Source organism: Oryx dammah, unplaced genomic scaffold (assembly GCF_014754425.2).
Source record: "Oryx dammah isolate SB20612 unplaced genomic scaffold, SCBI_Odam_1.1 HiC_scaffold_20, whole genome shotgun sequence".
NCBI classification, from domain to species: Eukaryota; Metazoa; Chordata; class Mammalia; order Artiodactyla; family Bovidae; genus Oryx; species Oryx dammah.
In genome coordinates this window covers 56560520-56572899 of record NW_024070204.1, presented here as the reverse complement: position 1 = coordinate 56572899, position 12380 = coordinate 56560520, and the positions used below count along the sequence as shown (strand labels likewise).

Sequence of the window (12380 nt, the reverse complement as noted above, 5' to 3'; positions counted from 1 at the left end):
GATTAAGTCTGTGTAACTGTAAATCTTTTGTTTTCATAAAGACTAAAAACTACCCCCAGACACAGAAACACAAATAGTTAATTTTCTCACTTTTGTGTGGAACCTAAAATAAAGTTCAACTCACAGAAACAGAGAGTAGAATAATGGTTACCAGAGGCTGGGGGGGATGGGGAAAATTGGGAGATGGTGGTCAAAAAGATACAAAATTTCAATTATAAGATGAGTAAGTTCTGGGGATCTAGTGGATGGTATGGTGATTATTGTATACTAGAAATTTTTATTAATAGAATTGTGTATACTAGAAATGTGTACATATCATATTCTCACCACATACACACACAAAAAAAGGTAACTGTGAGGTAACAGATATGTTACTTGATTATGGTAATCATTTTACAATGTATACATATATTAAATTATCACATTGTACACTATTTAAAAAATCATGTTGTACAACCTAAATGTAAACAACTTTTGCCAATCACACCTCAATAAAACTGGAAAAAAAAAAAAACTTCTCTTTAGCTGTAAACACCATTTTAGTTGAAGGCTGTATCTGAGGCTGTGCTCCCACTAGCTCACGTTTATTCATTTGCTCTTTAATTTTGGAAACCATGGCCTTTTTTTTTCTTTTAATATTGATATGACCATTATAAGATCTAGAATATTGTGACTTGTTTAAATCATATAAGCAGAGAATTAAAATGAGGCCCTCTGAATTAAAATTTTAAAACCCTGACTTTATTCATTTAGAAGCATCTTTATTTAACTTAGTTTTCTCAAGTTTCTTGTTAACCTTTGCAATAATAATTTTATTTCTCACCTTTTCAGTTAAAAGAATTGCTCTAGTTATTTTTTATTATTTTCCTTGTCTTTTTTCTTTCTACTTGTATTCTCATAAATAGGGAAATAATTTTATTGATGTTGTGATTAAGTTTCATCATCACCTAACTTAAGAACCTTATTTCTTCTTTCATTGTTATATTATATCCAGATGTTTTCTGTTTCTTCTATTCACCTGGTCATGGATTATAATTTACCATTTATTCTTTCTAATGTTTTTATACTTTCGATCCCCTGTAAAATTTGAGCTTAATATTCTTCAAACTTCTTTCCAGAAAAAAATCTGACTTTTCTGTGTCTACTGTGTTTCTCAGCTCTGCAGACAGTTATTTGAGGCTTCTCTGACTGAACTACCTGTCTGACTCAATTTCCTTCCTGCCTGCCATAGTAATTATTAATAATGGTCTTTACAGATATTTTATTTTCTCCTTTTCTTTTTTGTCAGCTCAATATTTTTTTTTCTTTTTTGAGGTGCTGAAAGAGGTTGTTTTATTTTATTGTTTTGGTCTGTGTATTTTTATTTTTTAAATCTTCCACTGGTAATTTTCTCTCCAATTATCTATTTGGAGAGCTCTCACTGTATCCTACTACTGGTTATTCTGTATTTTCTTTCACATCTTGCTTTAGACTCAGAGTGCTGCTTTCTGATACCTTGATTAACCTTCTCTTTTGCTAAAAATCAGATATAATTTAGGACAATGATTTGCCACCACTGGAGATATCTGAAACTATACGCAACGTATACTGAAAGTCAGCATGTTATAAATGTTAGGGATATTTAGCTCTAAAAGGGAATATTCTAAAGGGGAAAACACCCAAGGGACTGTAATTCTGTAAAGTTTGTTTAAAAGAAAGATAGTCACTTTATTATTCAAATCTAAGAGTTACTAGTGACATTGGCAATATCATCACTGAATGTTGGATGGAAGGCTTTATGGAGCAAACAAAATTTTTAATACACATGAAAAAGTGGATTGGGAATTCCCTGACAGTCCAGTGGTTAGGATTAACTGGGGCCCCAGGTTTTACCCCGGCCCTGGTCAGGGAACTAACATCCCACAAGCGACACCACATGGCCAAAAAACAGAATAATGAGTGGGTTAACTTGAACAGAAAAAGAAGGGAAGAGAAAGTATTCCAAAAAGGCATGTGAGGATATGAGATTTCAAGAAATGAAGGAGGTTATGAGTGGAAATGGGAAGGACCTGCTCAGGAAATAAAGGTAATAGTCAACTGAGACCACATGGTTATTCAGTGCAATGAAAAATGAAGTTGGAAAACTAGGAAGCCAAGCTGCCTGAGGATTTAACTACCAGATGAATTAAACGTGAGGGTAAAGAGATCAAAGATAAGAAAATGGAAGACCAGGTAAGAGGCAATTACAATCATACAGTTAAGGCAGTTTGGGGAAGAAACTGGTAAATTTGGTTTTATACTATTTGAGTTGTAGCTGACAGTAGAAGATTTGAGTAGAAAAGTCCACTAGGCAATCAGATATATAAATTAGAGTTCAAAAGAGGAGAAATGGTTGGAATTCTACATTTGATGGTTACATGGTTGGAAGTTAGCTCCGTTGGTAAAGAATCCACCTGCAACGAAGGAGACCCTGGTTCAATTCCTGAGTGGGGAAGATCCACTGGAGAAAGGATAGGCTACCCACTCCAGTATTCTTGGGCTTCCCTTGTGGCTCAGCTGGTGAAGAATCTGCCAGCAATGTGGGAGACCAGGGTTCAATCCCTGGGTTGGGAAGACACCCTGCAGAAGGGAAAGGCTACCCACTCCAGTATTCTTGCCTGGAGAATTCCATGGACTATACAGTCCATGGAGTTGCAAAGAATCAGACATAACTGAGTGACTTTCACAACTTTCACTTTCACTGCTTGGAAGTAACAATTGAAGAAAAAAGAACTAAAAGCATCTTAGGAGTACCCACTTTTAGAGGATGAAAGAAGTGAGATAAATTTCTGTTAAAGATGCAGAGATTTACTGACTGGTGGCGGGGGATTGGAGGGATTTTTATCTCCTCTCTCAATTTCCTGACACACAGCTCAAACCCACATTGCTTATATCAACTCTGATCATTCATTACCACTATTTAACATGAGTCTTCAATGTTGTAGGAAAATACATTGGAATTTTTAAATTAACAAATTTCTTTTACAGAATAAAATTCAAGAATTATGATTACCTTCCAAACAAAGCTGGATGAAATTTCTGCATGCTTTAGGAGCTTCTTTTGACCACAACTCTATATCAATATCTCCAGCTGTAGTTTTCAATAAAACCTGTGGAAAGCACATAAAATCATTAAGTTATCATTTTGCTTCATAATGAGTTTATTGGCTGCTCAATATAAAGTATTCACTACTGAATTTTCAATTTTAAAACAAAAATAAGAAACTTTCCTTGGTTTCTGTTGTTATACTTAAAAACTTCAAATAATCAGTACAAGTTACCCTACTTCTATCTTTTAAATACTATTTTCAGAAATAATTTATGCTTTAAGGAAAAAATATTTTTAATCACAGAAACAACTGCATTCATTTAAAAATCAATACTGTAAACTTGCTTTAATTTTAAAAGTTTTCCACATCATTTCTTCCAATAAAATTGGTATAGCAAATTAAGACATTAAAGAACAATGATCCCATGAAACTACATCATTATAAGACGATTTTCCAATTATCTTTTAACATATGAACAGTTGACCTCTTCATTCACAATCACGCCATTTCTAATTTACAAAGGAACATTCTTAATCCAATTCTGGGTTGTATATTTGGGATCAAACCTGTGTCTCCTGTGTCTACTGCACTGGCAGGCAGATTTGTTACCACTGAGCCACCAGGGAAGCCCCTTAAAATTACTATTGACAGTAAATGAAATCCATTGAGAGTCTCCTTTCCACAGCTCATGAAGGCAGTTACTCCTTGGTGCAAGCAGCCATCTTGCAGGAACCAAAATCCCTACTGAGTCCACAGGAAGAAACAGATTTAGTTCAGTTCACTTCAGTCGCTCAGTCGTGTCCGACTCTTTGCGACCCCATGAATCGCAGCACGCCAGGCCTCCCTGTCCATCACCATCTCCTGGAGTTCACTCAGACTCACGTCCATCGAGTCGGTGATGCCATCCAGCCATCTCATCCTCGGTCGTCCCCTTCTCCTCCTGCCCCCAATCCCTCCCAGCATCAGAGTCTTTTCCAATGAGTCAACTCTTCGCATGAGGTGGCCAAAGTACTGGAGTTTCAGCTTCAGCATCATTCCTTCCAAAGAAATCCCAGGGTTGATCTCCTTCAGAACGGACTGGTTGGATCTCCTTGCAGTCCAAGGGACTCTCAAGAGTCTTCTCCAACACCACAGTTCAAAAGCATCAATTCTTCAGCGCTCAGCCCTCTTCACAGTCCAACTCTCACATCCATACATGACTACTGGAAAAACCATAGCCTTGACTAGAGGGACCTTAGTCGGCAAAGTAATGTCTGCTTTTGAATATACTATCTAGATTGGTCATAACTTTTCTTCCAAGGAGTAAGCGTCTTTTAATTTCATGGCTGCAGTCACCATCTGCAGTGATTTTGGAGCCCAAAAAAATAAAGTCTGACACTGTTTCCACTGTTTCCCCATCTATTTCCCATGAAGTGATGGGACCAGATGCCATGATCTTCGTTTTCTGAATGTTGAGCTTTAAGCCAACTTTTTCACTCTCCTCTTTCACTTTCATCAAGAGGCTTTTTAGCTCCTCTTCACTTTCTGCCATAATGGCGGTGTCATCTGCATATCTGAGGTTATTGATATTTCTCCCGGCAATCTTGATTCCAGCTTGTGTCTCTTCCAACCCAGCGTTTCTCATGATGTACTCTGCATAGAAGTTAAATAAGCAGGGTGACAATATACAGCCTTGACGTACTCCTTTTCCTATTTGGAACCAGTCTGTTGTTCCATATCCAGTTCTAACTGTTGCTTCCTGACCTGCATATAGGTTTCTCAAGAGGCAGGTCAGGCGGTCTGGTATTCCCATCCCTTTCAGAATTTTCCACAGTTTATTGTGATCCACACAGTCAAAGGCTTTGGTATTGTCAATAAAGCAGAAAAAGATGTTTTTCTGGAACTCTCTTGCTTTTTCGATGATCCAGCAGATGTTGGCAATTTGATCTCTGGTTCCTCTGCCTTTTCTAAAACCAGCTTGAACATCAGGGAGTTCACGGTTCACGTATTGCTGAAGCCTGGCTTGGAGAATTTTGAGCATTACTTTACTAGCATGTGAGATGAGTGCAACTGTGTGGTAGTTTGAGCATTCTTTGGCATTGCCTTTCTTTGGGATTGGAATGAAAACTGACCTTTTCCAGTCCTGTGGCCACTGCTGAGTTTTCCAAATTTGCTGGCATATTGAGTGCAGCACTTTCACAGCATCATCTTTCAGGATTTGAAACAGCTCAACTGGAATTCCATCACCTCCAGTAGCTCTGTTCATAGTGATGCTTTCTAAGGCCCACTTGACTTCACATTCCAAGATGTGAAGAAACAGCTTATAATAGTCTTATTAATAAGCACAAACAGCCACAAAGAACAGAAAGCTCTAAATCTGAACACCCTGGCACAGCTGAATCCAACTGCTCTAGTATCACTTCCCCCACACACCAGCCCTCAGTGTACCAAAGCAGAACAGAGTCCACTGTCAATCGCTGACTAATGGTCCAGGACACATGACCATGACCATCACTTTTGCTACAACTGCCTTTCAGTTTCTACCTCAGAAGCCCAAATTACACTGCCATAATTTATATAACATTGACGAATGCATTGTATCTTTTTGGGCTTTTACTGGCTACATAGTTCTAATTATGCACCTGGGGGTAGAGGAGGAGACAGTATCTATACTGTTCAGTTCAGTCGCTCAGTTGTGTCTGACTCTTTACGACCCCATGAATCGCAGCACGCCAGGCCTCCCTGTCCATCACCAACTCCCAGAGTTCACTCAAACTCGCGTCCATTGAGTCCGTGATGCCATCCAGTCATCTCATCCTCTGTCGTCCCCTTCTACTCCTGCCCCCAATCCCTCCCAGCATCACAGTCTTTTCCAGTGAGTCAACTCTTCGCATGAGGTGGCTGAAGTACTGGAGTTTCAGCTTTAGCATCATTCCTTCCAAAGAACACCCAGGACCAATCTCCTTTAGAATGAACTGGTTGGATCTCCTTGCAGTCCAAGGGACTCTCAAGAGTCTTCCCCAACACCACAGTTCAAAAGCATCAATTCTTCGGCGTTCAGCTTTCTTCACAGTCCAACTCTCACATCCATACATGACTACTGGAAAAATCATAGCCTTGACTAGACGGACCTTAGTCGGCAAAGTAATGTATCTGCTTTTGAATATGCTATCTAGGTTGGTCATAACTTTCCTTCCAAAGAGTAAGCGTTTTTTAATTTCATGGCTGCAATCACCATCTGCAGTGATTTTGGAGCCCCCAAAAATCTATACTGTAGCAGATTTAAAAATGGTTTCCTTAACCCTTAAAGAAATATAAAAGAACCAAAGGTACTAACGTGCATGATTTTCTCAGTCCTTTACACTTTCTCTACAAAAAGAAGGGGGCATTCGTTGAGTGCCTCCCATGTGCCAGCTTCTGTGCCAGACACTTTACATATCCTATCTCACTTAATCCTCATCTGCAAGGGAGGTATCATTACTCTTATTTTATTTATGAAGAATCAGAGACTCAGACAAAGTCAGTTTATCCAGGGTCTACAGTGAACACACTTAAACCAAAGGCTATCTAATGCAAAGCCCATGCTTCTTCTATCTCACCATACTACCTCCACAAAGTCCTCCATAAATTCCATACTATGCTGGAAAAAAAAAAGTCCATCAAACTCTAGGGCACCATCACATGTTGCAAAATAAATCTCCAAGTTACCCTGGTCACAAAGGATTTGAGTAGAGAACAACGTCTAAGTCAAACGCACTCACATATTGCTTTGCATATGAGCATACCTCTGAGACATCACAGATTTGGTTTCCCACCACTATGACAAAGTGAATATTGCAAAAAAAATTAGTCACATAAAGTCTTTGGTTTCTCAGCGCATACAGAAGTTATGTTTACTCTATACTGTATGCAACAGCATTATGTCTGAAAAGACAAAGTGTAAACCTTAATTTTAAAATACTTTATTATTAAAAACTGCCAATCTACACGTAAGCCTTTAGTGAATCATAATCTTTTCACTGGTGGAGGGCTTAAAATGTTGCAAGAATTACCCAAATGTGACCCAAAGACACAAAGTGAACAAATGCTGTTGGAAAAATGCTAAGAGGCTTGCTGTTATATGTAGAAGTGCATCACTTTGCTGTATACCTGAAACTAACACAACATTGTACATCAACTATACTTCAGTTAAAAAAAAAAATAACTGAACAACCAATGGATCATTAAAGAAATCAAAGAAAAAAAATACCTAGGGACAGAAATACCACATACCAAACCTTATGGGGTACAACAAAAGTGTTTTTAAGAGAGAAGGTCATAGCAATACGGGCCAAACTCAAGAAACAAGACAATCTAAAACAATCTAACTTTACACCTAGATGAACTAGAAAAAGATGAACAAATGAAGTCAAGAGTTAGTAGAAGAAAGGAAATAATAAAGAACACAGTATAAATGAAATAGAAACTAAAAAACAATAGACAAGATCAATGAAGCTAATGGCTAGCTCTTTGAAAAGATAAACAAAACTGACAAAACTTTAGCCACACTCACAAAGAAAAAGAGGGCTCAAATAAATAAAATCAGAAATGAAAAAGAAATTACAACTGATACCATACAAATACAAAGGAGCACAGAGATACTCTGAACAATTATATGCCAACAAATTGGACAACCTAGAAAAAAATGGATAAATTACTAAAAACAATCTTCCATGACTGAATCATGAAAAAATAGAAAATCTAAACAGATTACTAGTAAAGAGATCGAATCAGTAATCAAAAACTGCCAACAAAAGCACAGGATCAGATGGCTTCACTGATGAATTCTACCAAACATTCAAGGAGTGAGTGAGATGATTTGGGAGAATGGCATTGAAACATGTATAATATCATGTAAGAATCGAATCGCCAGTCTATGTCCGATGCAGGATACGGCATGCTTGGGGCTGATACATGGGGATGACCAGAGAGATGTTGTGGGGAGGAGGGTGGGAGGGGGGTTCATGTTTGGGAACGCATGTACACCCGTGGTGGATTCATGTCAATGTATGGCAAAACCAATACAGAATTGTAAAGTAAAATAAAAATTAAAAAAAGAGTAAATATCTATCCTTTTTAAACTCATTTTACAAAGCTAGCATTACCCTGATACCAAAATCAAAGACACCACAAAACAAAATTACTAGAGCTATCAATGAATATAGTAAAGTTGCAGGATATAAAATTAACACATAGAGATCCCTTGCATTCTTATACAGTAACAAGGAGAAAACAGAAAGAGAAATTAAGGAAACAATTGCATTCACCACTCCAATGAAAAGAATAAAATACTTAGGAATATATCTACCAAAAGAAACAAAAGACCTATATATAGAAAACTATAAAACACTGATGAAAGAAATCAAAGACCACACAGATAGAGAAATATACCATGTTCATGGATCAGAAAAATCAATATAGTGAAAATGAGTATACTACCCAAAGGAAATCTATAGATTCAATGCAATCCCTATCAAGCTACCAATGGTATTTTTCACAGAACTAAAACAAATAATTTCACAATTTGTATGGAAATACAAAAAACCTCAAATAGCCAAAGCAATCTTGAGAAAGAAGAATGGAACTGGAGGAATCAACCTGCCTGACTTCAGGCTCTACTACAAAGCTACAGTCATCAAGACAGTATGTATGGTTCTGGCACAAAGACAGAAATATAGATCGACGGAATAAAATAGAAAACCCAGAGATAAATCCACACACCTATGGACACCTTATCTTTGACACAGGAGACAAGAATATACACTGGAGAAAAGACAATCTCTTTAACAAGTGGTGCTGGGAAAACTGGTCAACCACTTGTAAAGGAATGAAACTAGAACACTTTCTAACACCATACACAAAAATAAATTCAAAATAGATTAAAGATCTAAGTGTAAAACCAGAAACTATAAAACTCCTAGAGAAAAATATAGGCAAAACACTCTCTGACATAAATCACAGCAGTATCCTCTATGACCCACCTCCCAGAGGAATGGAAATAAAAGCAAAAATAAACAAATGGGACCTAATTAAACTTAAAAGCTTTTGCACAACAAAGGAAACTATAAGCAAGCTGAAAAGACAGCCTTCAGAATGAGAGAAAATACTGGCAAAAGAAGCAACTGACAAAGAATTAATCTCAAAAATATATAAGCAACTCCTGCAGCTCAATTCCAGAAAAATAAACAACCCAATCAAAAAATGGGCCAAAGAACTAAGCAGACAATTCTCCAAAGAAGACATACAGATGGCTAACAAACACATGAAAAGATGCTCAACATCATTCATTAACAGAGAAATGCAAATCAAAACCACAATGAGGTACCATCTCACAATGGTCAGAATGGCTGCTATCAAAAAGTCTACAAACAATATCCTGGAAAGAGTGCAGAGAAAAGGCAGCCCTCTTACACTGTTGGTGGGAATGCAAACTAGTACAGCCACTATGGAGATCAGTGTGCAGATTCCTTAGAAAACTGGAAATAGAACTGCCATATGACCCAGCAATCTCACTGCTGGGCATACACACCGAGGAAACCAGAATTGAAAGAGACACATGTACCCCAGTGTGCACAGCAGCACTGTTTACAATAGCCAGGACATGGAAGCAACCTAGATGTCCATCAGCAGATGAATGGATAAGAAAGCTGCTGCTACTGCTAAGTCACTTCAGTCATGTCTGACTCTGTGCAACCCCATAGACAGCAGCCCACCAAGCTCCCCCGTCCCTGGGATTCTCCAGGCAAGAACACTGGAGTGGGCTGCCACTTCCTTCTCCAATGCAGGAAAGTGAAAAGTGAAAGTGAAGTCGCTCAGTCGTGTCCAAACCTCAGCAACCCCATGGAGTGCAGCCTTCCAGGCTACTCTGTCCATGGGATTTTCCAGGCAAGAGTACTGGAGTGGGTTGCCATTGCCTTCTCCAAAGAAAGCTACATATACACAATGGAATATTACTCAGCCATTAAGAAGAATGCATTTGAATCAGTTCTAACAAGGCAGATGAAACTGGAACCTATTATATAGAGTGAAGTAAGCCAGAAAGAAAAACACCAATAAAATATACTAATGCATATATATGGCATTTAGAAAGATGGTATCAATGACCCTATATGTGAGACAGCAAAGGAGACACAGATGTAAAGAACAGTCTTTTGGACTCTGTGGCAGAGGGAGAGGGTGGGATGATTTGAGAGGGTACCACTGAAACATGTATATTATCATATGTGAAGTGGATCACCAGTCCAGGTTCAATGCATGAGACAGGGTGCTCAGGGCTGGTGCCCTGGGATGACCCTGGGGGATGGGATGGAGAGGGAGGTGGGAGGGGGGTTCTGGATGGGGAACACATGTGCACCTGAGGCTGATTCATGTCGATGTATGGCAAAACCCACTACATTACTGTAAAGTAATTAGCCTCCAATTAAAATAAATAAGTCAATTAGAAAAAATAAACAACAACAACAACAAAAGTAAAGGCCAGAAAGTAAAAGAAAAAAAAAAAAGTCCATACTACCCAAATAATCTATACATTTAGTGTAATCCCTATCAAAACTCCAATGGCATTTTTCACAGAACTAGGACAAACAATCCTAAAATTTGTATGGAACCACAAAAGACCCCAAATGGACAAAGAAACCTTGAGAAAGAATAACAAACCCAGAGGTATCATGCTCCTTAATTTCAAATTATACTACAAAACTACAGCAATCAAAACAGAATAGTATTGGTGTAAAAAACAGAGGCATAGATCAATGGAACAGAATGGAAGGCTCAGAAATAAGACCACACTTTCATGGTTAATTAGTTTACCATGGAGGCAAGAACGCATAATGGGGATAGGTACTCTCTTCAAAAATCTATCCTGGGAAAAATGAACAGCTGCAAGTAAAAGAGTGAAACTGGACCACTATCATATACTATATATAAAAATAAACTCAAAATGGACTCAAGACTTGAATGCAAAATCTGAAACCATATATATTCCAGAATAAAAGATAGGCAGTAAGCGCCTTTGGTACTGGTCTTAGCAAATTGCTTTTTTTTTTTTTTTTTTATCACATTTCAAACGCAAGGGCAACAAAGGTAAAAATAACCAAATGGGACGATATTAATGAACAAGCTTCTGCACAGCAAAGGAAACCATCAACAAAATGAAAATATAACCTACTGAATTGGGAGAAGATATTTGCACATCATATATCTGATAAAGGGTTAATCTCCAAAATATAAAGAGAACTTATATGACATATGTAACAAAAAATCTGTTTAAAAACCACATATAAGGATCTGAATACACATTTTTTCCAAAGAAGACATACAGATGGGTAACAGGCACATGAAAAGATGCTCAAAATCACCAATCATAAGGTAAATGCAAATCAAAACTACAGTGAGGTATCACCTCACACCCAACAGAATGGTTATTATTAAAAAGATAATAAATAACAAGTGTTGGCAAAGATAGGGAAGAAGGAAACATCTGTGAACTGTTGGTGGGAATATAAATTGGCACAGCCACTATGGAAAACCCTGGGAGGTTACTCAAAAAATTAAAAATGAACTACCATACTAACCAGCAATTCTACTTTTGAATATTTATCCAAAGAAAAAGAAGACATTAACTAGAAAAGATATATGCACCTCTACGTTCACTGCAGCATTATTTACAAAAGCTAGCAAAGTAATGCTCAAAATTCTCCAAGCCAGACTTCAACAGTGAGTGAATCAAGAACTTCCGGATGGTCAAGCTGGATTTAGAAAAGGCACAGGAGCCAGATATCGAATTGCCAACATCCACTGGATCATCAAAAAAGCAAGAGAGTTCCAGAAAAACACCTGCTTCTGCTTCATTGATTATGCTAAAGTCTTTGACTGTGTGGATCACACACATCAAGACTGCCAGGAGAAGTATCAGTGACCTCAGATATGCAGATGACACCACCCTTATGGCAGAAGGCGAAGAAGAACAGCCTCTTGATGATAGTGAAAGAGGAGAGTGAAAACGCTGGCTTAAAACTCAACATTCAAAAAAAGATCATGGCATCTGGTCCCATCACTTCCTGGCAAATTGATGGGGAAACAATGGAAATAGTGACAATCTTTTCTTGCGCTCCAAAATCACTGCAGATGGTGACTGCAGCCATGAAATTAAAGACGCTTGCTCCTTGGAAGAAAAGCTATGATCAACCTAGACAGCATATTAAAAAGCAGAGACATTACTTTGCCAACAAAGGTTCGTCTAGTCAAAGCTATGGTTCTTCCAGTAGTCACATATGGATGTGAGAGTTGGAATAT

The 12380-nt window shown here is 37.9% G+C and overlaps 1 protein-coding gene across 2 annotated transcripts in view; it reads right to left on the bottom strand.

Moving 5' to 3' along the window:
• Positions 1–12380, bottom strand: part of CWC27 (CWC27 spliceosome associated cyclophilin) — a 253943-nt gene that overhangs the window by 238558 nt on the left and 3005 nt on the right. For both annotated transcript variants that reach the window (XM_040262597.1, XM_040262596.1), the window contains exon 2: positions 3032–3128. In XM_040262597.1, the coding sequence (XP_040118531.1) occupies positions 3032–3128 (97 nt within the window). The remainder of the gene's footprint in view (positions 1–3031; positions 3129–12380) is intronic.